Here is a 26,332-nt window from a genome sequence, read left to right on the forward strand (position 1 = left end):
GGTTTTATTAAACGTTAATAATGTGTTAGTTTATGTTTCAAAGTATCGTGTGTGTGTGTGTGTATTCACCTAGTTGTGTTTGCGGGGGTTGAGCTTTGCTCTTTGGTCCCGCCTCTCAACCGTCAATCAACTGGTGTACAGATTCCTGAGCCTATTGGGCTTTATCATATCTACATTTGAAACTGTGTATGGAGTCAGCCTCCACCACATCACTTCCTAATGCATTCCATTTGTCAACCACTCTGACACTAAAAAAGTTCTTTCTAATATCTCTGTGGCTCATTTGGGCACTCAGTTTCCACCTGTGTCCCCTTGTGCGTGTTCCCCTTGTGTGTGTGTGTGTGTGTGTGTGTGTGTGTGTGTGTGTGTGTGTGTGTGTGTGTGTGTGTGTGTGTGTGTGTGTGTGTGTGTGTGTGGTGTAGGCTTCTGTTCCATTGGTCTCTGTTAATTACACTTTCTGTGTAAACTCTGTGTATTGACACGGGCTTCTCACCACCTGTTGCATTTGTGTATTCAAGTTCTCTAAACGTTTTCCATTGTTTAACACTATCTCACACTCGTTTCTAATACCTCACACTATTTCATTATCTCATTTTATATCTGGCCTTATCTCTCTTCCTCTCTCCCTCCCCCCATCCTCTCTCTCTCTCTCTCTCTCTCTCTCTCTCTCTCTCTCTCTCTCTCTCTCTCTCTCTCTCTCTCTCTCTCTCTCCTTTGTCCTTCCTTCCACTATTCTCTACGTCAGTGTCTACCATTGACCGTCACTTGTTTCTAAAATCCTTCAGTAGTACTGACAAATGTAAGTGTGGTATCTTGAAGAGTTAAGTATTAAGTTTAAGATGTAATGTCATGTTTTTTTGTGCGTCTTGCATAGCTTTATACTTTCTTATCTCCTTCTTTTGGGTACAGTTTTTTTTGAGGTGGAGAGTTTGAGAATTGCTTGAGTCGTAAATGTGTCAACATTCTCCCGCCACTGACCGTCGCTCGCTAGGTTTAGAAGTCGTACCATTATTTCGAATTCCTTTCTGTGCTCGTCATTATCCCTCGTGTTCCCCTTTGCCTTGCTTTTTGTCGTCTCTTCTTACGCATTTCCTCTCGTTATTTACTGTTTCCGACCTGCGCTTGTAACAGGTCGCTTCTTGCAGACGTTTAACTTCCCATTTTCTAATCTCACCTTGGCCCTGAGGGGGAGCTCTTTTATTTTGTAATGGATGTTTTTATTATTATTACTGCTATTACAATCGTTATTATTAGGATTATTATTGGCATTTTAGGTGTTGCGGCTATTGTTGTCTTCTTCTATTATGTTCTTTTTTGTTCGTTCACCTTTTAACTGATGTTAATTGCGCTGTTATTGTTTTCTCGTATAGCGTCTGTGTTCACATCTTAGTGTTCATTCTCGTGTGCTTGTGTCCCAGATGCACGGAACATTATGACAGTAACGACGATGTAGACCTCCAGTTCTCATTCTCACACACACACACACACACACACACACACACACACACACACACACACACACACACACACACACACACACACACACACACACACACACACACAGGAAGTTATGTGGTGGAGGCTGACTCCATACAGTTTCAAGTGTAGATATGATAGAGCCCAATAGGCTCAGGAATCTGTACACCTGTTGATTGACAGTTGAGAGGCGGGGCCAAAGAGCCAGAGCTCAACCCCCGCAAGCACAACTAGGTGAGTACACACACACACACACACACACACACACACAGGGGGGCCTCGTAGCCTGGTGGATAGTGGGGAGGCCTCGTAGCCTGGTGGATAGCGCGCAGGACTCGTAATTCTGTGGCGCGGGTTCGATTCCCGCACGAGGCAGAAACAAATGGGCAAAGTTTCTTTCACCCTAAGTGCCCCTGTTACCTAGCAGTAAATAGGTACCTGGGAGTTAGTCAGCTGTCACGGGCTGCTTCCTGGGGTGTGTGTGTGGTGTGGAAAAAAAAGAAAAAAAAAAGAAAAAAAAGAATAGTAGTTAGTTAACAGTTGATTGACAGTTGAGAGGCGGGCCGAAAGAGCAAAGCTCAACCCCCGCAAAAACACAACTAGTAAACACAACTAGTAAACACACACACACACACACACACAGGGAGGTTCAGGGAGGGTAAATCTTGCCTTACAGGATTGATAGAATTCTACGATCAGGTGACAAAGATTAAACAAGAAAGAGAAGGGTGGGCGGACTGCATTTTTTTGGACTGTCGGAAAGCCTTTGACACAGTACCCCATAAAAGGTTGATGCATAAGCTAGAGAAACAGGCAGGAGTAACTGGTAGGGCGCTCCAGTGGATAAGGGAGTACCTAAACAATAGGAAGCAGAGAGTTACAGTGAGGGGTGAGACCTCAGACTGGCGTGAAGTCACCAGTGGAGTCCCACAGGGCTCTGTACTTGGACCTATCCTGTTTCCCAGAGAGTATAGACTCATTCCTCTCAATGTTTGCTGACGACGCCAAAATTATGAGAAGGATTAAGACAGAGGAGGACAGCTTGAGGCTTCAAGAAGACCTGGACAAGCTGCAGGAATGGTCGAACAAATGGCTGTTAGAGTTTAATCCAAGCAAATGTAATGTAATGAAGATAGGGGTAGGAAGCAGGAGACCAGATACAAGATATCACTTGGGAGATGAAATACTTCAAGAGTCCGAGAGAGAGAAAGACCTGGGGGTTGATATCACGCCAGACCTGCCCCCTGATGCTCATATCAAGAGGATAACAGCAGCAGCATATGCCAGGTTGACTAACATAAGAACGGCCTTTAGAAACTTGTGTAAGGAATCTTTCAGAACATTATATACCACATATGTCAGACCAATCCTGGAGTATGCGGCACCAGCATGGAGTCCATATCTAGTCAAGCATAAGACTAAAATGGAAAAGGTTCAAAGGTTTGCCACCAGACTAGTACCCGAGCTGAGAGGTATGAGCTACGAGGAGAGACTACGGGAATTAAGCCTCACTTCGTTGGAAGACAGAAGAGTTAGGGGGGACATGATCACCACATTCAAGATCCTCAAGGGAATTGACAGGGTTGATAAAGACAGGCTGTTTAACACAAGGGGCACACGCACTAGGGGACACAGGTGGAAACTGAGTGCCCAAATGAGCCACAGAGATATTAGAAAGAACTTTTTTAGTGTCAGAGTGGTGGACAAATGGAATGCATTAGGAAGTGATGTAGTGGAGACTGACTCCATACACAGTTTCAAGTGTAGATATGATAGAGCCCAATAGGCTCAGGAACCTGTACACCTGTTGATTGACAGTTGAGAGGCGGGACCAAAGAGCCAGAGCTCAACCCCCGCAAGCACAACTAGGTGAATACAACTAGGTGAGTACACACACACACACACACACACACACACACACACACACACACACACACACACACACACACACACATACACACACACACACACACACACACACAAACTGACAGTGAACTACGCACAGGAACTAGCTCTCAACCCTGAAAACACATTTAGGTGAGAACACGCGGAAATGTATAAGGGGTGACTAATGTAAGATCCTCGTTAAAGGACTTAAAGTGTACTCATACCGCTTACGAGGCGTCGGATGAGTCTGGCATCGTTATTTTGCGTGCGTCCCCTCCCTCCCCGTGCCCGGGGGTGGGTAATTTGCGTGCACTGCTGCCTTAGAGTGGGAGCAGTCCCTCACGCTCTCTCCGGAACCCGACCCTGAATCTCCGCTACCCGTTATAAATTATAGAGGGAGAGTATGATAATTGAAGTGATATAGAGGAGAGTGCGTTGATGGGAGTGTTCTTGAGGAAGGGAGGATGATGATGTTTTAGATTCAGCTACATAGAACAAAAGTTCCAAAGTAGCACGGGCTATGGTGAGCCCGTAGTGGAGGTACCTGGCACAGGAGCGGGGCAAGTAGCACGGGCTATGGTGAGCCCGTAGTGGAGGTACCTGGCACAGGAGCGGGGCAAGTAGCACGGGCTATGGTGAGCCCGTAGTGGAGGTACCTGGCACAGGAGCGGGGCAAGTAGCACGGGCTATGGTGAGCCCGTAGTGGAGGTACCTGGCACAGGAGCGGGGCAAGTAGCACGGGCTATGGTGAGCCCGTAGTGGAGGTACCTGGCACAGGAGCGGGGCAAGTAGCACGGGCTATGGTGAGCCCGTAGTGGAGGTACCTGGCACAGGAGCGGGGCAAGTAGCACGGGCTATGGTGAGCCCGTAGTGGAGGTACCTGGCACAGGAGCGGGGCAAGTAGCACGGGCTATGGTGAGCCCGTAGTGGAGTTACCTGGCACAGGAGCAGGGCAAGTAGCACGGGCTATGGTGAGCCCGTAGTGGAGTTACCTGGCACAAGAGCGGGGCTGTAACTCGGAAGGGAGGAGGTATAGTGAGCTGAAGAACTAAGGCAAGGAAATGGAGGGAGCGAGGAGAGCAACCCGTCCTCCTAAAAAGAACGTCACTTTTGGCTGGTATGCGCGATATGGCCAAATTTGGACGTAATTTGAAATGAAATCGACTCACAAAAGTGACGTTCTGTTCCGTTTTCTATTTGAGTCGTCCCGCCTACGCGCAGACGTTATGAGAGGACACTTTACATTAACGTTTTTCATAACGTTTTGAAACTTTATGAGAATTTCCTGCCCACCTAACCTATCAGAGGACCCTTAACTTACTGTTGGTGAAAAAAAAAATCCCACATTTATTTTAATTTTTTTTTCAATTTCAAATTACGTCCAAATTCGGCCATACGGGCAAACGGCCAAAAGCGACGTTCTTTTTAAGAGGACAGGTCCCTGAGAGGTAGGGAAGGAGAGTAGACGACAGATGGCGGCCAGGCGGGAAAGAGGGAGCAAGGAAGGAACGTTCTTATAGATTCAGCTACTCGGAACAAGTTCCAAGTAGCACGGGCTATGGGGAGCCCGTAACTTACCTGGCACAGGAGCGGGGCAAGAAGCACGGGCTATGGTGAGCCCGTGACCAAAAAAAAAGGAAGGAAGAGTGAGGGAGGGAAGATAAAGGAGAGGGAGAGGTGAAGGGCTACAATGATGCGTCACCCGCTAAGTATTCCGCTTATTATAGCCCTTCTCGCTTGACAAAGAAATGACCAAACTTACATCACCAGGATATTCTTCCGCTCCAGTTAACGCACGTACTCACTAATTTATATAATCTACTTAAATTTATATAATCCCTTGTTAGTTTTATTTGTATACCTGTTAATTTACATCATTTCATATTCAATAGTTTTTAGATTTGTTTTATTCAAATATATATTTATTTCATATAAAAACTACGTTTGTTACTTTCAAATGATAAAGGATTCAAATAAATGTTTTGTCTGAAGATGTGAGGTGTTGGTACTTCTATATAACTTTTTATTACCAAGCTTTGGGTACACAGCCGTGTTCTGCTCACCCTATTCTACGTGAGGGAGTACACAGTACAAGTCAAGAGCCAACTGTAAGTTTGTCTAATACTGTATCCCCATCTCTCAGGAATTTCCATGGACTCAAGAGAATGCACGATGTGTGAGTCCAATAGCCTGTGCTAGCAAACTCTAGGATGCAAAAGCACGATGATATTTTTCAATATCCGTGAGTGGTATGAAGTAGTTACAAAGTTTTAAAGTAACTCATGCCATTTGGACTAGAATTATTGATATCAGGGCATTGTTCTAGCTCTTTCATATAGTTTATAATTTGAGTAGTCACTATCGGGAGCGTCCATTATAACTGTAGTTACCTCCCAACAGTAACGATATCTCAGCTAAATTCTGGCAATTATGTCACACTGTGTGGTGGTTATTTTGTTCTTTTCCTTTTATATAGTTCTCGGTTCTAAAAAGATATCATATGTTTTTATGTCAGCGCTCTCTGCCCTTTGAGTATTAGTGATTGCTCTTGTGTCAACCCTAGTTTCTTGAAACTGTGATCGGAATACCTAAGTCATGTTTTTATTCATTCAAATACATTCATGTTTATTACGTGAAGCTTCAGCTGTCTAACCCGTGTCACCATGTTGCATAATACCTGTGTGAGACGGTAGCCACACAAAGGACATTCTGAAACTTGCTCCGTGCATCAAGCCTGGTCTCTGAGAGCCTCGCCTCCCGCCGCTGCCAGACAAAGTCTGTAACAAAGAAAGCGGAAATTACATTTGTAGGAGGCTAGGAGAAGACACATGCTCGGCTAGGGGTTCACAAAGGGCCACAAGAGTATAGTCATTTTACGTCATCGTTACTCATTTAGACAAACCTAACCAATTGAAAATCAATGTTAAATTGTCGAGAGAGTAAGAGAGAAATAGACGTTATTTATGAACTTTTAAATAAATAAATAAATGTTTATTCAGGTAAAGTACATACATACAAGAGGTTATACAATAATTGATAGATTTATAGATAGAGCTAGTACATACAATGCCTAAAGCTCATATAGCGTCATATAGCCTAAATTGTAATTGAAATTCAATAAACTTATTTCAATTTCAATTTCAATTTCAAATGCCTAAAGCCACTATTACGCAAAGCGTTTCGGGCAGGAATTTTTATAATTAAGTTTTGCAAGTTAGATAAACAACAATTAAAACAAAGTTGTTCTGAGTCAAGATGTCGGGGGAAAATGTGGAAATGTGAATACACACGGCAAGTAAACGAGAAAAAAAAGCAAGCCGGGGAAGATAAATGAGGTGTAGGAAGATGGCGTCAACGCAAGAGAGGGGGAAGCCCTCCTGCCTCTATGCGCTAGTCTGGCCCCTGTTTCTAAAACGGGAACCGCCTCGCCGTGGTAAATTGTCGCGTCTGGCCGCCAGCTTCCAAACATCTCGTATTTCCCGCCAATGGTACTTGACACTGATTTCACTTTTGGCACAGTTCCCCAGCACTTTCCTGCGCCTTGTTAGGTGATAAGATTCCCCTCAAAAAATCAACAATTCGTTTGAATCTTTTTTTTATATTTGGTTATACGTAAACTGGTTATTTTTATTTCAACTTTTTTAAAATTTCATCAAATGTTTTCTTGTGTTCTTTTATAAGTTTCTTCGCTAGATGTATTTGTTAGTGTTCAGTAGATGTGTTTGTTCGTTATGTGTTTAGTTGTTAAGCAATTGTTTACTTAGAACATTTGTTCTTAAAAGTGTTTGTTCGTTACAAGTGTTCGATTATTTGTTCTCGCCTCTCAGAGGTGTTTGCTTGTCATAGTATTTATTCATTATTTCATTAAGATTTTGAGCCTAATCGACTACCAAGAGTTGTAAGGCCGTAATCTAAACAGGAACTTGAAAATGTAATTTAACATTGTCAGTGGACAGGAAGCCTCTTACTGGCTTCTTTTTTATTTCCCAAACCAAATGTTGACCTTCCCCAGGATGCAACCCCCAACAGTTGCCTAACTCCCAGGTATCTAGTTACTTCAAAAGGCATCAGGTGTAAGGAAACACTCTCTATGCATCTTGTTCTGTGCGGTAATCGAACCCTGGTCCAGTCGGCTGTGAGTCGACTGTGCTGACGTGAGAGATCAGAATTTAAATAAACTTTCAGTGTATATAAATGTATAAATACATGTCTCGATGGACAAGTATTGATGAGAACTATGCACTATGAACTGTGCACTGGGAACTATGCACCGCGAACTATGGTTTAAAAACTCCATTTTCTTATGGTTACGATCTTGAAGAGAAATCATTTTTGTGACATTGGTTCGGTAACTCAACGTTGTTGCACGAGTCCCCCCAAGAATGTCTTAGAGAACACACCATTTCACAACCATAATGACCCAAACAACCTTGTTCAACACACAAAAAATGGTGGCAGAGAATGCTGCGGCAGACTAGCCTAACCTTGGTATCAAATGGCGGACACGAGGACGATATTGAATGTCATTCTTCTCCTTCAAATTTTTATTTTTGTACGAATGTGTTTCACTTTAAAGTTAAAACTTGTTGTTGTTTTTATAAATGTCAAGAACGTACACTTGGGTGTTTGCGGGCTGCCAGAGATGGTGTAAAATGAGGTGGTAAGCATCATGTGTGTGTAAGAGGCACACACAGGTTGGGGCCGCGAGGTTTACTGCTGCCGTAACTTAAGCTTACAGGTAATATGAACGGTAATTGTGTTTTTTGTTTGTCATTTCATCACGTGGCAAGATGGTAATGATCGCAGAAACTTTACACAAGCACACACTCTTCCACTGGAACATGTATTTATTCTGTTGTTTACATTGTCATCACTATTCTATTGTTAATGTCTACACATTTACTCTATTGGTCATATTATCTATACATCTGCTCTATTGGTCAATACAGTCGGGTTCGTTCTCGATTCACAATAGAGAATTCCAGGTTCGAATCAGAGGCAGGTCAGAAATGCCTTTGCGCGTTTCCTATCACCTAATGCACCTGTTCACCTTGCAGTAAATATGTAGTAGTAGGCATCCTTCAGTCTCGGGAGACTATGGAGTTGCAGTAAATATGTACCCAGGAGTTAATTAACTTGTTAAGGGGGTTGAAACCTATGGGGGGGGAGGCCTTGATATATGCCAAACATGTACATACATATTTACTCCGGCTTCCTGTCCCCCGACACAATGAATTATTATAATAATATTGAGTTATTGTTTACATTGTCTAATCTGCTGTATCGGTCACATTGTCTACACAATGTTTAATACGTTTACAATTCTAAAAAAAAATTATCATAATTATCAGGAAATATTGATTTTACAGAATTTGTTTATAAGGTTTTTGAGATATAATATTAAGTAGTACTCGCCCTGTTATTGGTGATTATTTTATATCCTATATCAAATGTGGATTATTCAATATACTATTTAACAATGTTATGTATTTTAATAATCATGCGTTATATAATGATTCATAAAATATATAATTATTCGATAGTATATTTACAATAAGTATAAAGCAGCGCCATAACAGTGTAATACAATTCTCCTTACATTCATGTTTAACAAAATTAATATAACCGTATATTTGGATATATTAGATCATTCCTTAATACATTGACCATGTGAACAAGCCTGAATGGTCCCTAGGACTATATGCAACTGAAATTCACACCCCAGAAGTGACTCGAACCCATACTGCCAGCAGCAACGCAACTGGTATGTATAGGACGCCTTAATCCACTTGACCATCACGACCGGACAAAAACTGATGGTAGCCGAGGCTATTTAACCCATCAGCCCGCCGGCACTCTGATGGTAATCTTGGGCATAGCATTGTATCAGATCACCTCATTCTTTGGGGCACACGTGAGGAACACTAATGCGAACAAGCCTGAATGGTCCACAGGAATATATGCAACTGAAAATTGACCATATATAGTTTTATTTTGTTGGACGTGCATAAATAAAGTCTTAAGGAGAATTAACTCATTGTATAATATTTGAAACTGTGTATGTTAGCACAAGAGCATGAAGGATCACATGGCATCGTGTCAGTTTAACAAGTTTGAGTCACTAAGGTTGCCTCGCGTGCAACTAAGTCTTGGGAATTCCGCATTTGGGTCAAGTCTGTGTGTGAGGAGATATTCGTGATAAACATGTGACCGGTTCATTACTTGTGACACATTTCCCACACCGTACTAGTCAGGCGAGATAAAGTAGTTTGATCAGTAACTGTCAACTGTTAGCCTTAGTGTGTAAGTTGTTAATATAAAGGTTATAATTTAATTTTAGTATACTCAATGGCTGTTAACTCTTTATATTAATCTAACGATCAGTGTTTTCCGTAAACAATGCAAGTCACTTCATATGTCTGGCCGTTTGCCATTGTATTTCTGTATTAATACCTTGCAATCTAAGCTAACATAACCCACTAGCCTAACTCAACCCAGCCAAACCCAGTCTATCCCAACGTAACCTAACATATTATTACCTACAGTTGACCAGACCACACACTAGAAAGTGAAGGGACGACGATATTTCGGTCCGTCCTGGATCATTCTCAAGTCGATTATTACCTACAATGTTAACAGCGAGACAACGAACCGTTTGCAACAAAAAAAAAAAGAATACAATTTGACTTCCATTGATAAGACGTTTATGGGCCGAATATATTTAATGATAGAGGGTGCTTCCTAACCTGTCCCATCACCTTGCGGGTCTAGAGAACAGGCCACTGCTCTATTATTTGATCCTAGAAGGTTCTTAGTAGGTCATTAGTTTAGTTCATTTATTATGCACCCCATACCCATCTTGTGGGGGTAGTGGAAAGGGTTTCAGAGGCACATAATGGGCTCAGGGACTGAACCCCACAATTCATTTAAGGTCAATAGGGAAGAAATAACTGGATAGTCTAAATCAGTAGTAACTGTAATTATTGTTCTAGGTAAGAACTCACAATACTGTGAGACATAGAATGGAGACAGGAGATGGATAAGCGAGTGAGGTTCTAGAAGGATTTGTAAATCTCAAGATAGAGAATAGGTGGATAGAGGTGTGTTGGTTTGGTCGTCTATCCAGAGGCACAAACCACCCTGTGGGAGTGATTCCGTCACGCCGGCTGGCTGTGAAGCACGGGCTGACTGGATTGGTCAACCTGTCCTTCGAAGAACGTCGCATTTCTCTCGTATGCGTTACAGAGACCAAAAATTGTCGTACTAGAAAATGGAAACGGGTCGCGAAAGTTAAGTACTGTCCCGTTTTCTGTTTTGGGTCCTCTGGTAGGTTAGGAGAGAACACTTTAAATTGACCGTTTTCTTGACTTGACTTTTCTTGACTTTCTTGACTATATGCTTGGGGACCATTTAAGCTTGTTCGGATATATATATATATATATATATATATATATATATATATATATATATATATATATATATATATATTGAACCAGTTGTAATAAAAATTTCTTCCGCGCTATTTTAATAGCCGATGGTGTGATGTGAGTCAGGCTTGTGTTCACTGGAGCGAGGTACACGATGTACAGCAGTTGGACTGACTCAGTGAGTGTACACTTCCCCCAGCCCGCCCCCAGCACGCTCTCACCCTCCCTCCCTTCCCCCTTCACCCGCACTCAACCCCACATTCTGTGTGTGTCTCATCCCTCACGCTACTACTGTGGACCTTTAAATGGCGGTGTGACCTTAGCCAGCCTCCCGTGAGGGTGCCCTCGGGGGGGATGCTGCTGACCTTTGAGACAGTCGCTTCATCTTAGATTATTTATGGCGCCGCATCTACTTGACAAACATTATGTGGGAATACGCGTCACACAACCCTCACCTCATTGTACAACAATGCCCACCCATTTTAAGGTATTTAATAACATGTTTTATTTATTTATTTTATTGTTAATATAGTCTTATATTATTTTGTAAGGTGAGTGCTGGTATAGGTTAGGTAGACGCACAACCTTATAGTTACATCGATCAGCTCTGTGTGGGTCGAAATGGGTACATATTTTATATAGTTTAGTATGAATCATGTGTGTGCACCCGCTTCCTCACAAAGTTTGCATGTTTGAGCTTTAGCTCATGGGGCCCGCCTTTACAATTGTCCTTTGCTAATGCATTGACTGCCGGTAACTTTATATCTTGTTATATCTGCTTTTGAAACTGTGAATGGAGTTGACCTCTACTGTCTCTTCTGCTTCGTTCCACTTGCTGTCCTCGCACAGTGCTTGCCTCCATGTCTGTCATCTCGCTCTGCTCTTGCTCAACTTAAACATTATATCATTGTCAACTGTGTATCTGTGTGGTTTCTTGGTTGTGTTTACGGCCAAGAGCCCCAACGTCTGCATGGTCTCTCATCTTGTTAACTATTGTAGTTCAGCCTCCACTATACACAAGAAATTCTAATAACCCATATATATATAATATAACATGATATATCTATGGAGTATCTGGTGGAGAACTCCGTCACCGACACCACTGTATGCGGATTATATGTAAAACTTGAATTAGCTCTGATCTCTGTGCCTCCAGACTCCTTCTGGATACGGCCAGATCCCGGGTGGAGAAATCTTTAGCATATTGTGCTCCATGGATTAAAATACGTGTCTGGCGTTACCCGGGAAGCTGGTTACCAAGCTGGTGGTCAGCTGAGGATAGGTTGCTGGTGCTTCATGTTTATTGACGAGCATATTGGCTATCCTTATGTCTACCAACACTTCATACGCTTCTGATGTTAATTGGTCAAATTGTCCTCATGGAGGAAATCCGATCACGGGAGGCTCCTGATATTGACAGGTGTGTGAGGCGAGACGTCGCCCTCCTCCCGCCACAGGGGCGGTTCTCCGCTCCCGTCTATTGTCTATTTTTACGTCTCGCATATCTGTCCCATGTCTGTCTGTTTGTCTTGGGTTTTCCCTGTCTATATTTGCATTTAATGTTAGCTTCAACTGTCTAATGTGTCATTCTACTCATCTATGTCTATCAAGTCGGGGGCCCGGTAATACAGTCGGGGGCCCGGTAATACAGTCGGGGGCCCGGTAATACAGTCGGGTTCGTTCTCGATTCAAAATCGAGAATCTCGGGCGGGACACAAATAGATGAGCGCATTTTCTATCACCTAATGGGCCTGTTCACCTAGCAGTAAGTAGGTACCCAGGCGTTAGTTAGCTTGCTGTGGGGGTTGCAGCCTGGGCGGGGTCAGTAATTCGACCTTGTGGGGCAAGGGGGGGGGGGGTTAACGATAGGCTCTTGATATAAGCCTAACGTGTATGAAGACACTCTGGCTGCCTGTCCCCCGACACAGTGAATTATTATTATTATTATTATTACGTCATATGATTCTCTTTTCTGTCTCTATTTTACGCAAATAAAATTCACAAATACTCAATATGATTTCGAACTTCTAAATAAATTTATTTAACTGCCTAGTTAATTGCTAGTTGTGTAAGCAAGCATTCCTAATTTTAAGACAAATTATAAATCATAGATAGCAAAGCTTGTGATCTAACAGTACAAGTGAAATATTATATCAACTAACCACTATAATTAAACATTGTGTATCATAACAATTCCATTAAGACAACTTAACCACAATAATGAAACACTAGATCAATAGGCTTCCAAGTTGGCAAAGATGGGATGAAAGGCTCATAATGACCTACACAACTGGTGAAAAGACTACATACATACCAACTGGGTGCCAAGTCATGTAGGAATACCAGGAAATGACGTTGCAGATGAAGTTGCAAAACTTGCACCTAAGAGGAGGAATGCAGACATTTGCATTCCACAGAGGAGACTAGCACAGGTAAAGAACATAATTAGAGCAACTCCGAGGTACAGCGACCATAACGCAGTAGCTACGACCTCACCATATCAGAATGTTTGGTAATATGTTTATTGTTTGTGATGTGTGTATATGTATGTATTAACACGATGTACTGAACGGGGTGAGAATAGCTTGAGCTACCTCATCCCTTTGTGTGTATTTTACCTCAATAAACTTATTTCAATTTCAATATGCGGGTTAGTACAAGAATTCAACTATCAACCATTTATTTTGGTGAAAGGGAATAACAAAGAAGAGCACTTGCATCACACGAGGCTTGGATACAAAGGTGCATGGGAAATGGGTGTACAAGTTCCAGAAGAAGAGAAAATATCAACAGTATGGAGAAATGTCAACCAAACCGCTGGAATATTATCAATCTAACACAGTGCAGCAATGCAAACCAAACAAGATTTCCACTTAAATTTAACAGCACAGAAGTTAAACACATTGGACATAACGTTACTGAAGCCAATATAAGAGAATGAGTAACAGCGGGCCAGACTACTTTTAGGGGGTTTGGGGTTTACGCATAGACATAGTTTTGACTTGGGCACGATTCGCTAGTGAATATGTACAAAAAGGGAATCATTTTACATTCTAGTTACCAACTATAATTCTAGGTGTAAAGTGGTGGAAAGGCGCTCAATTGTTGCACCTTGCCCAGGATTCGAACCTGGGTGTGGCGGGTGTGCTAACCGCTACATCACAGGGCGGCCCACTTCTTCAAGAGGTCTGACGTGACTCACAAGAGCAACAATGCAGAACTGTTGTTCTGCACTGGAAAATTTCTACAGGAGAAATTCTTCTGTATTTAGGAAGGAAATTTTTCTCTCAGACAGCAACATACTTCTGGAACAGTTTTCCTGGCCAAGCCGCCCGTACCAATAGTGATGGTGACAAATTTTTCTGGTAAACACAAGAGAAAGACTTAGGGCACCGTTAATTCTCAAGCCGCAAGCTTCCTGTCTTTATACAGGTAGATGTAAACTTGCCCTTTGCTTATTTAAACCAATATGCAGTAAATGGAAATGAGTGAAAGTTTTATTTTGAGTTACAGAGATGTTATTATCGTGTTCATATACACGATCAAAATTTGCATAACAATTTTATCGTGTGCATCGGTTTGACTCCCGTTCCAATATCGTTTTTGCTATGAGGATGACAGGCAACATTTTCTTAAATTATGCGTGATCTGTTTTCTCCGGCTCACTCACTTTCATCAAGTGTGATGTATGTGTATGTATGTGTGCCGGTCTCTTGCCATTATCGTTCTTGCAACGTGTCACACAGGCGCGGGTATTGTCACGCATGCACGCACGCAACACCCGCCACACCCACTTAGGGTTATTGGTCTGATATGGAAGCATTAATTTATCTTGTTAACACGCGCACGCCCAGGTACACACACTTACACTCGCCTGTTCAAGTGTTCATCAAGAAATAAGAAGTGAGCTTTTTATTGTAACAATATGTATACCAATAATTAGTAATGTGAGCTGCCTATTTTCTCTCCAAAATAAAGTGAATTACCTTTTCTCTCCTATTATTAAAGAAGAATATCTACGCTCTCTTTATTATAGCCCAGTTATCCATATTTTCCTTTGCTTAAGGTTTAACCAAAGCAAAGGATTATGTATTTGGGCATTATTTATTTGTTCTGTTCAAGTATGTTTATTGAGATAAGAAAGAAATACATCTCAAAGGGATAGAGTAGCTTAGGCTATTTCTACCCCCCATATATTTGTTCTGTTTGTAAGTCATTCGCTTATGCACTTCACCGTCTCACTGTGTTTATTGTTTGGTTTGCAGCGGGAGTGTATCAGTGTCCACATCGGCCAGGCCGGTGTCCAGATGGGCAACGCTTGCTGGGAGCTGTACTGCCTGGAACACGGCATCCAGCCCGACGGCCACTTGTGTGAGTACACCACCACAGTACATACACCACACCACAAATACACTCTATCATATACCTGTTTCATGTTCCATAATACTTTAATGAACACTCGGTAACCTATCATAATGTTCAGATGTTTCATTGTACACTACTAGTTATTTTCTCACGTTTAGGTAAACTTATACAACTTGTCTGCACGCTTCAGTAAACATTCCTAGCTACCATGTTTGTAAATCTCGGTAAACACTTCCAGCTACCATGTTTGAACACCGCTTTAGACATTCTGTTGCTATGTTTACAATCCTCAACATTTCTAATTTTTTTAACGCTCAAGAAAACCCTCCCAGATGGGCCGAAGCTCATAATTACGGCTAATTGACCTTATGAACTCTGTGAACAATCTTGTAGCCCGTTTTTGTTCATCTCTATCACACTTTTTTTATTAATCCCTTTTATATTATATAACTCCAAAGTGCGTCCTAAAATTTAAAGACAATTAAGAATTCTTAAGGTAATACCTTCCCCCATTTAGTCTGGGTTATCATCAGTTGTAGTTCACAGTTGGCTTATGATAATTACTGTTTACGGCTTTTTCGGATTGTTTATTTCCGTAGAAATAAATTAAATTATAATCTAAATCATAATTAAACACTAGTTATTATTATGCTGTAATAGTCCCCTAAGAATAATACCATTGAATATCAATATGCATGTATTATCTCTATAATATTTACTAATATCTTATACCAGATCTTAATGTTATACCGACTTAGTGCCTTTTTCTTAATCAGTATCATCAGTACAATGGATTAAAATTGATCTATTCAGTCAATCCTTTCAACACCAAATTGTATGACTGTATGATAAGTTGGTCCTTTTCACTTCTAAGGCATCATATTAAAGTGATCAATAACTTACAATCAATTGATCAATAAATTGATACGAACGTAGGTTCGTATCCTGGCCGGGGAGGATTGACTAGGCACCAATTCTTAACTGCACGCATCTGTTCATCCAGCAGTGATTGTTTACCTGGTTGTTAAACGATTGGCGGGTCGTACTCCAGGGAAACTAGTGTGTAAGGCTTACCATGAGCCAAGGGATGGGAAAGTTCTCAGTCTGCTAACAGGAGTCAGACCTCGTTTGTTCCTGTATCAACCTGTGTAAAAAATATTCACACACACACACACACATATATATATATATATATATATATATATGTCGTACCTAATAGCCAGAACTCACTTCTCAGCCTACTATGCAAGGCCCGATTTGCCTAATAAGCCAAGTTTTCCTGAATTAATATATTTTCTCAATTTTTTTTCTTATGAAATGATACAGCTACCCATTTCATTATGTATGAGGTAAATTTTTTTTTATTGGAGTTAAAATTAACGTAGTTATATGACCGAACCTAACCAACCCTACCTAACCTAACCTAACCTATCTTTATAGGTTAGGTTCGGTTAGGTAGCCGAAAAAGGTAGGTTAGGTTAGGTTAACCTAACCTAACTTTTTCTGCTACCTAACCTAACCTAACCTATAAAGATAGGTTAGGTTAGGTAGGGTTGGTTAGGTTCGGTCATATATCTACGTTAATTTTAACTCCAATAAAAAAAAGTGACCTCATACATAATCAAATGGGTAGCTTTATCATTTCATAAGAAAAAAATTAGAGAAAATATATTAATTCAGGAAAACTTGGCTTATTAGGCAAATCGGGCCTTGCATAGTAGGCTGAGAAGTGAGTTCTGGCTACTAGGTACGACATATATATATATATATATATATATATATATATATATATATATATATATATATATATATATATATATATATATATATATATATATATATATATATGATACCATGAGCTGAGTAAATTTAAATGTTAGATTAGCAGAGCATCCTCGCGGTTAATGCTAAGCTTCTTATCAGATAGTGTGATGTCGGGCCTTTGTTCCCAAAGATAACACATATGCCAATCAGTGGGAGGAGCCTAGCTCCAGGATTTCAGCTGTTTGAATGCATAATATAAATATATACAAGCCATATATGGAGTTTCAATAAGACAAAGTTAGGTGAATCAAAAGGTCAAGGAAATGGGGGGAGGGGAGCATACACAGCCGCTAGCTTCCTGTCCTCGTCGAGGCCACTAGTGTTAGTGGCTCTCAGGTAAATTCAGGTAAAACACAAATATATTTATGAATAATATCTGGTTCTGACAAATAAGCACACATTAATTAATATATATATATATATATATATATATATATATATATATATATATATATATATATATATATATATATATATATATATATATGTATATATATATGTATATGTATATATATATATGTGTATATATATATATATATATATATATATATATATATATATGTATATATATATATATATATATATAGTGTGTAAAATGTGTATGTTTGTATATATTGCCTTTTAATATGTTATTTAGAACTACAATATATATAATTGACAGTTACTTTTCCAGCAAAACCCTTATAGGGAGAGGTGGTAAATGTGTGTACACATGGATGAGTCAGGGAGCATGATCTCTCACATGTTTGATCTAACTTTCCCTTCCTGCAGCTGAAGATGCTCCTCACGAGGAGAACATGTACACCACCTTCTTCCAGGAGACCGGGCGAGGCAAATATGTTCCCAGAGCCATATACGTCGACCTGGAGCCCACCGTAGTAGGTCAGTACTTGGCTCGTGTCTCTGTATACAGTATATATATATATATATATATATATATATATATATATATATATATATATATATATATATATATATATATATATATATATATATATATATATATATATATATATATATATATATATATAAATTATATATATCAGTATATATTTATTCATATATATTTATTCTGCTCTTTCTGCCTCTTTTGAAAATATGGATGACATTTGCATATTTCCAATCTAGGGGGACTATCTCGTCCAGAGATTTTGTGAAAAGTAATTTCAGAGGTAGGCATAGTTCTTCCTTCAGTTCTTCAGGGACATTAGAAACAATTTTTTCAGTGTCAAGAGTAGTTAACAAGTGGAATGCATTAGGCAGTGATGTGGTGGAGGCTGACTCCAGACACAGTTTCAAATGTAGATATGATAAGAGCCCAGTAGGCTTAGGAATATGTACATCAGTTGATTGATGGTTGAGAGGCAGGACCATAGAGCCAGAGCTCAACCCCGCGCAAGCACAACTAGGGGAGTACACACCCTAGATCTACCTCCCCCTCCCCCACCCTGCAAGCCCTATACCCACCCTGTATACTACCACCATACACCTGCTCCATAACCTATATCCTCCTATTGTTTATGGGGTTTCAAATGGGCACTGGTCATAGGTGGTGGTATGTCACAGTGCCCTGATAATATATACCCTGCCCAACAATGCAACATTGACCTGTAACTAATCTTTGTCTCAATGGATGCACTCTATATTCCTGTCTGCAGTATTGATCCTGATGAGAGTTGTATTTATTTGTATTAGCCATGTTATAATAGGTAGGGAATTGTTTGTTCTCAAGGGAAGAATGATGATGAATAGGTTGGTGATGGGGCAGTTTTAGTTGTCCACATTCTCAAGATGGAGGAGACAGAGTGTGTGATCCTGGAGACATTTCTGCCACAACTGTGTTCATTAAGCAAGGATTTCTGAGTTTATGTAGGTGCTGTTGTATCTTTACCAGTGTAGTCACCTCTGTCAATTTATATTGTTGTTATTTTATTATATAAAACCCTTGCTTTAATGTACCTTTTCACCTTACCTGATATGTTAGATTAAGGACCTGCCCGAAATGCTATGGGTGTTAATGGCTTTGCAAGAATGTACAAATACCAATCTTATGTAATCTCACGAACACATTGTACCTTCTTGTGAATAAATTATTATTATTATTATTATTATTATTATTATTATTATTATTATTATTAATTATGTGTAGAGTAATTCCAACTTCAGTTTACAACACTTAAGTAATTTGGGCAAAGTCCTATAAACTACATGCAGTAATTCATAAATGTCTACAATTTTCTTTTATGAAAATTTAAAAATCCCAAATTACTGTATGAAGATTGCTGCAATAAAATTATTTGCCTTGCTTAACTGTGCAGACGTGGTACGCACTGGACCTTACCGTCAACTCTTCCACCCGGAGCAGCTCATCAATGGGAAAGAGGACGCTGCCAACAACTATGCCCGGGGCCACTACACCATTGGCAAGGAGCAAGTTGACCTTGTACTTGACAAAATGCGGAAGATGGCAGATGCCTGCTCTGGTCTCCAGGTGAGGCAGTCATAATATTAATACCGGTAGTGGACCAGGGTGGCAGATGTATGGTATACCTGCTTGCTAAAATGATTCTTTGGGTAGGATTAAAGATGTGGAATTCGTCTACAAATGAGGTCTGTCTGGGTGTGCTTGGTTTGACCATTGCTTGCTATGGCAAAATTCATTCATTCACTGATACAGTTTGTGTGTAAATGCAGAGAACTTGTCAAGAGGTAAATTAATTTGTTATAATACTTTATTAATATAATTGAATGCATTTTGGAAAAGGAGTGATTCAATATCATTACCATGTAGATACAGTAATATCAAACACGATTTCTTTAAGTATACAAAAACGCTTGTGTAGTGCTTTGGACTGATATAATTTCAGATTCTAGGTTTAACTGTAGGGCATGATATCCAATTGTGTGTTCTTTATTCATTATTTGAGTACTTCCCATAGGGCTTCCTTGTGTTCCACTCCTTCGGTGGAGGTACTGGATCAGGATTCACCTCCCTCCTCATGGAAAGACTCTCGGTGGACTATGGAAAGAAGAGCAAACTTCAGTTTACTGTCTATCCTGCCCCCCAGGTATGTCTCAGATAAACTAGCCACTTCTGAGTTTTAATGTCTATATATGAAGGGAAGAAATATGCAACTCGCACATGCAGGTTTTTTTTAAGCCTGATCGCTTTCATTTCCATGCCTCAGATTTGCACAGCAGTGGTTGAACCTTATAATTCCATCTTGACAACACACACTACTCTGGAGCATTCTGACTGTGCCTTCATGGTTGACAATGAGGCCATCTATGACATCTGCCGCAGAAACCTGGGCATCGAGCGCCCCTCATATGAGAACCTCAACCGTTTGATCGGCCAGATTGTGTCTTCCATAACTGCCTCTCTCAGGTACACTTAGGAGTTACTGTCAATATCTATATACAGTATATAATTATGAATTATATATATATATAATTCATAATTATATATATAAATATATTGTATATACAGTACATGTTTTTTGTATTTCAAAAATATATTCTTGCAAAGCCTCTGACATATAGATAAACATAAAAAAATTGATGCATATGATATTGAACATAATCCAGAGAACCTTAGCTGTTATCCTAAACACAAATGATTCAGCTGATGGTGTGGGTAATGCCAACAGATTCGACGGTGCTCTTAACGTCGACTTGACAGAGTTCCAGACCAACTTGGTGCCCTACCCTCGCATCCACTTCCCCTTGGTCACTTACGCTCCCGTCCTCAGTGTCGAGAAGGTCAGCCAAAGACCTATTCTATTTCCAAGATAACACTCTAATGGATGATGATTTACTATTAGCTGACAATTATCTTTCAAGCTGACAACACAATATATCACACATTATCATTGTTTATTTAGTTTCAATACGTGCAGTGAGTCTCTGATTATGCAGTTAATACGCTTTTATTGGTAAATAGTAATTAACGAGGCATCACGTGTACGTAAGATTTAGCTATCAAAGGACAAATTAAACAATAAGTATACTGAATAATGCCATTTTGCACAATGGCTGATCAAGGCTGGTATGATGAACCATTAGACATAATATAAATTCTATATTTTATTAATATGAGTAAGATAATAATGATCATTGTATACAGACATTGACCACACCTCCTCCCATAGGCCTACCATGAACAACTGTCTGTTGCGGAGATTACAAATGCTTGCTTTGAGCCCAACAACCAGATGGTCAAGTGTGACCCCAGGCGAGGTCAGTCATCCCATTCCTTTTTGACAGAAATAAAAACTGCAATATTCTATCATAAATTGTTTTGCCATTTGAATACATCTAAAGAAGACATAATTTTTTTTAATAATTATACTGTATTTTATAAGCTTATATGTAGCATCATTTACTGAAATTGTATTAACTGTGCATTTTGTGCCAATAAAATGTAATTTAATAATACATAATTTAAATGGTTCATATGTACATCTTATCATTAAACATATGGAAAGTAAAGTTCCCCAAATTCAGTACATTATCTCTAAACAATGCATAAATCTTTTTTAATACGAAAAATGGTCTGAAGCAAAATGTGACTTTCAGTTATAATATTCTTATTACTGCACTTCAAAATTAGAATTTTGATAAATTAGGGAAAATGCTGAACACAATGATGTCATTGTATGGTTATTGTATGTGTTCTAGCACCTGTTAAACTGCATGTGACATTTATTTTGTATTAAGTATTTACCCCATTATATCTTGAAATCATTTTTATTTGAAGTACAGTATTCTAAATTTTGTCCGAAATGCTTTGTGTAGTAATGACTTGATTTTATGTGCAACCCCTTTACCTACAATTATACCAGTGTCTCATGTTCAACGTATGAATATTATCATAAATTATCATAAATTATCATGAATTATTATTATTATTATAACATAGTAGGTTTTGTGTTTTTGGGGATGTATAGGAAGTGGTGTATAAGATCACAGTAATCTTTATCTTGTATGCTGTACTTGTGGTAATTACAGTACTTCTTACAGGAAAGTACATGGCCTGCTGTCTACTGTATCGTGGAGATGTAGTACCCAAAGACGTCAACTCTGCTATCGCTGCCATAAAGACTAAGCGACAGATTCAGTTTGTTGACTGGTGTCCAACAGGATTCAAGGTAAGAAGATTGGCAGCCTTGACAGGTTGAAAGTGATTTTAGTGTTATAATTGGTACAGGATGCATTACAACCACCAAAAGATTGTCACTTTAATCAATTAATTTTTTCCATTTCCAGTTTTGTCAACAGCAAGTTCTGACATTATAATTTATGCTCTCTTTCTTACAGATTGCTTGTTGCTAGGCCAGTTCATTATTGTCCCTTCCAAAATTTACTTCCTCCAATTTCCTCCCAATAATTTGGGATCAATTAATAGACTTTTTAAGGTACTGTATCTCCACTCCTCACTTTCTCTTGACCCATTTTCTCCATAAAATGGAATGAACTACCTAGCTCCCCATACCCTAATATCTCATATTGACTTCTCTCTGTCCAACAGGTTGGTATTAACTACCAGGCCCCCACAGTGATCCCCAATGGAGACATGGCCCCAACCCAGCGAGCGGTGTGTATGATCTCCAACACAACAGCCATAGCCGAAGCCTGGGCCAGACTGAACCATAAGTTTGATCTTATGTACTCCAAGCGAGCCTTTGTTCACTGGTCAGTACTCAAAGTTTCCACATCAGTCAAAGATGGTTATCTGAATGGAAAAGTGAGTGAAAGTATTAATGCATGAATGGATGATTATGATTGGATGGTTTTGATTAGAAAGTGGATGAATATATTAACTTATGAGTGCATAAATATATACAAAAATTTATTTATCTGTAGTTCTGACACCATATTCCAGTGTGTAAGCTACCCATTGGGATGGCCATTGCAGATTTTTCAGGAGATTGTCACCACACAAACCCTTCACTCTTTCAATATCTCTATCCCTTTTTCCCAAACCTTCCATTCTTCCCTTTCAAGATGCTAGTCATCTGCCCCTACTGTATGACCCCTTTATTTCACCCTTGTACACCTTTTTCTTTAAGCCACTCAAGCATGCTACTAAAATGTCTAGTTGTCCATACTACCTCAGTGTATTGTGCTTCATCCACTCCACATTTCATCTCCTCAATCCTTTCACTCATACCACATTTCTCATAAACATTCCCTTTGCTGTATCATTCCTACATCTTTAAACCAGCTGATTCTCTCATAAAACTTATTTTCACTGCTTGTACTCTTAAGCACTTTGCTACTTTCCATACAGATGTGTCACTTCCATATCAGGGCTGGGAGTAATGTACTAATCTCAATCCTTTCTTAACCTGTATACTGTACTAACATTTCTTCATTTCATTATGCTCCTGTACTTATAAAAGCCACAATACTAGTATATCATTATAATCTCTCGAACACCATAACTTTTTCCAACAATAATCATCAGCTTTCTTCTATGCACACTGTATCAGGCTCACAATCTATTGCAATTCTTCCTTACTTTCAACAAAAAACTTGGTATCATTTGTATACACATGTTATTTCAATAATATAAATTTGTCATCACAGTCAACAATGATTTCTATTCCAGGTGTTTTTTAATTTTAACATTCTTTCTTATTGTTTCCTCTATGCTCACATAAGCTCTGATGTACATACAAAAGGATTTTACTGTAATTAATAAGCTCTTTACAGCTTTATAAACTTACAAAGTCTCCATCCATGCTTCAAGATCAATCTAATCCTTCACCTTTTTCTAGATCCACCTAGTCATACTTTTTCTGTATCCATAAAAGCAGCATACAATTTTCTCCTTCTTACTAGAACATTTTCAACTATTCTCGTAATACAAATCTGGGGCCAGATTCAGGAAAGCACTTATGCAAGCACTTACGAACCTATACATCTTTTTTCAATCTTTGGCGGCTTTGTTTCCAATTAATAAACAGTTAATGAGCAATAAGAATTGTTATTTAATTCAGTTAATAATGAATTCAGTTAATAATAACAATAAGAACAGTTGAATGGGAAGTTTTCATGCTTGTAAACTGTTAATAAATGTAACCAAAGCCGTCAAAGATTGAGGAAAGATGTGCACGTTCGTAAGTGCTTGCGTAAGTGCTTTCGTGAATCTGGCCCCTGATCTATAATGCCCCCTTCTAAAAGTGTCATGTCTTTCATAGGTATGTTGGGGAGGGCATGGAAGAAGGAGAGTTTGCTGAGGCTCGTGAAGACTTGGCAGCGCTGGAGCACGACTATGAAGAGGTAGCCCAGGACTCAAACCAGGATGAGGAAGATAACGAGTATTAGCAAGACATGGGGACCATAGAGATAATATGATAAGAAGAGGGAATACAAAGATAATGCAGTAACCAACCAGAGGAAATAAAAAGGTAATACAGTAACCAGAGGGAATACAGAGATTCTGTACTGTAATACAGTAACCAGCGGAAATGTAGAGATATTGTATTACGTTAATCAGAGGGAGTACAAAGATAATATGGGCACCAGAGAGAATACACAGATAATAAAGTAACCAGATGGAATACAACAATAATAAACTTTCAAGAGAGACTACAAAGATAATATAATAACAGGATGGAATATGAAGATAATTCAGTAACCAGACAGAATACAATGATAACATAGTAACTAGTGGGAATATGGAACAAAGTTGATCTGAAATAATGAACTGAAGTTGCCCAGTATAAAGTCTTAGCAATATAAGTAAATATTACAAACACAAGAAAAACAGTAGGAAGAAACCCAAATAAAAACTGTTATATAAAATAGAAGCCACAGTCTGCTGGCTCTGAGACTGAAGGAGGAACAGCAACAGTCAAAATGTGTGTAAGAAACGAAAGCAAAGTGAAAGAATTGCTTTCAGTCCCTACATTAAGTTAATGATTAATTCACTAACTGAAATATTAGGGCCACGAAAGTTACAGCTTGAACACTGACTGTTGAGGGCACCCAGTTGGGAAGTCACAGGGTAATTCTCTAGCTTTAGCCAAAGAAATCTTTACTTCTACTTTTATTATTATTATAAATGCCTGAGATACAGAAGGAAATCACAAGAATATGATGTATATGAGAAAATACTAAGGCCATACGATGAGATTCATTCCCATTGTATAGCCTCAATATTTTCTTGATGCTTGAGATCTTTCATTACCATATTCTTAAACCTCACTTGAGTAACAGTGTTGAATCTCACTAGAGATGTGACCAATCAGGTGTCAACCACTGACACCCACTCAAGTTTGGGTATTAAGAAACTGGTAAGATCACCCCCCAAAGAGTTGGAAAGACACACAGCTGAGGACCACCACAATGTATTAGCTTGCTGGTTTAAGCTTACTAAGATGAAAATGGTAACATAGTATTAAGCTTATCTTCCAGAATATATAAGGTATTAGGTATGGCAAGAGAGTGAAGTTCTTGACTGTTTTGATAACTTTTGGCAAAGATAATGATACAAGTTTCCATCATTTGTTTGGCTGGCAAACTTTTCACTTGGACAACGGTTATTAAAAGCACATTATCATTGCTTTAGGTTTTTGTCTTGAGGTACGACTTGCCTAACATAAATAAAGAGTATACTGTATGTTGCAAGATTACTTCATGAAACTTGTGATACCTTGATAGTACTTGGTACAGTATCTCCAAGTAAAGTACAACCCAGAAAGTCATTAGGGAGTCAAATAGTCTAAAACTCATCTCTTCTGCCATGCCTCCAACTTAGGATCATGACAATTAAATGCTCAATTAAGTGAAATGTTCACTTTAATTGCTTTTAATATGACAAGCAAGTGCATTTATCAATTTTATATAAAAGCCACTTAAAAGAGGCTGGCATTTATTTAAATTAATTGTTGATAAAACCTAGTTTAGTATTATTGATGCTTTTAATATATAAAATATACCTGAAATCAGTTCCTTTTATTGCACAAAACTAATAATTCACACTGTGTCTTATTTACTGTATACGTGCAGATATAAAAATGATGACAACATTTCTCAAGCCCCAGATGTTTATGGTAAGGAATGTTTTCTATTCATTTTGTACATTTCTTCAATAAATTTATATGAATTAACCATGCATGTTTTATTAAAATACCATAAAATCATTAATCATACAGTCTTTACCTGAGGGTTACAAACACTAGTGGTCTCGATGAGTACAGGAAGCCAATGTCTGAACAGTTTTAAATTTTTTTATAACATTGCATTTTGTGAGAGAGAGAGATGACCAATTGGTATTCTACCTAGTAATTTAAGAAGAATTTTTATTTATACCTGTTTACTATATGTACATACATTAAAAGAAA

The 26,332-nt window shown here is 39.1% G+C and overlaps 1 protein-coding gene across 4 annotated transcripts in view; it reads left to right on the top strand.

Moving 5' to 3' along the window:
• Window positions 1–26,099, top strand: part of LOC123775084 (tubulin alpha-2 chain) — a 65,985-nt gene extending 39,886 nt beyond the window's left edge. The window contains exons 2-12 of one of the 4 annotated variants that reach the window (XM_069319307.1): window positions 10,895–11,277; window positions 15,056–15,161; window positions 17,751–17,861; window positions 19,298–19,470; window positions 19,919–20,047; window positions 20,168–20,367; window positions 20,630–20,741; window positions 21,131–21,218; window positions 22,002–22,129; window positions 22,510–22,673; window positions 24,185–26,099. In XM_069319307.1, coding sequence (XP_069175408.1) covers window positions 11,188–11,277; window positions 15,056–15,161; window positions 17,751–17,861; window positions 19,298–19,470; window positions 19,919–20,047; window positions 20,168–20,367; window positions 20,630–20,741; window positions 21,131–21,218; window positions 22,002–22,129; window positions 22,510–22,673; window positions 24,185–24,311 — 1,428 coding nt within the window. In that variant the 5' untranslated portion in view covers window positions 10,895–11,187 and the 3' untranslated portion in view covers window positions 24,312–26,099. Of the gene's footprint in view, window positions 1–10,894; window positions 11,278–13,030; window positions 13,223–15,055; window positions 15,162–17,750; window positions 17,862–19,297; window positions 19,471–19,918; window positions 20,048–20,167; window positions 20,368–20,629; window positions 20,742–21,130; window positions 21,219–22,001; window positions 22,130–22,509; window positions 22,674–24,184 lie in introns of those variants that run through there. The other 3 variants (XM_045769930.2, XM_045769932.2, XM_045769931.2) reach the window with 3 other exon arrangements.
• Window positions 26,100–26,332: the final 233 nt, after the last annotated feature.

This window comes from Procambarus clarkii, chromosome 92 (genome assembly GCF_040958095.1).
Source record: "Procambarus clarkii isolate CNS0578487 chromosome 92, FALCON_Pclarkii_2.0, whole genome shotgun sequence".
Classification (NCBI taxonomy): Eukaryota; Metazoa; Arthropoda; class Malacostraca; order Decapoda; family Cambaridae; genus Procambarus; species Procambarus clarkii.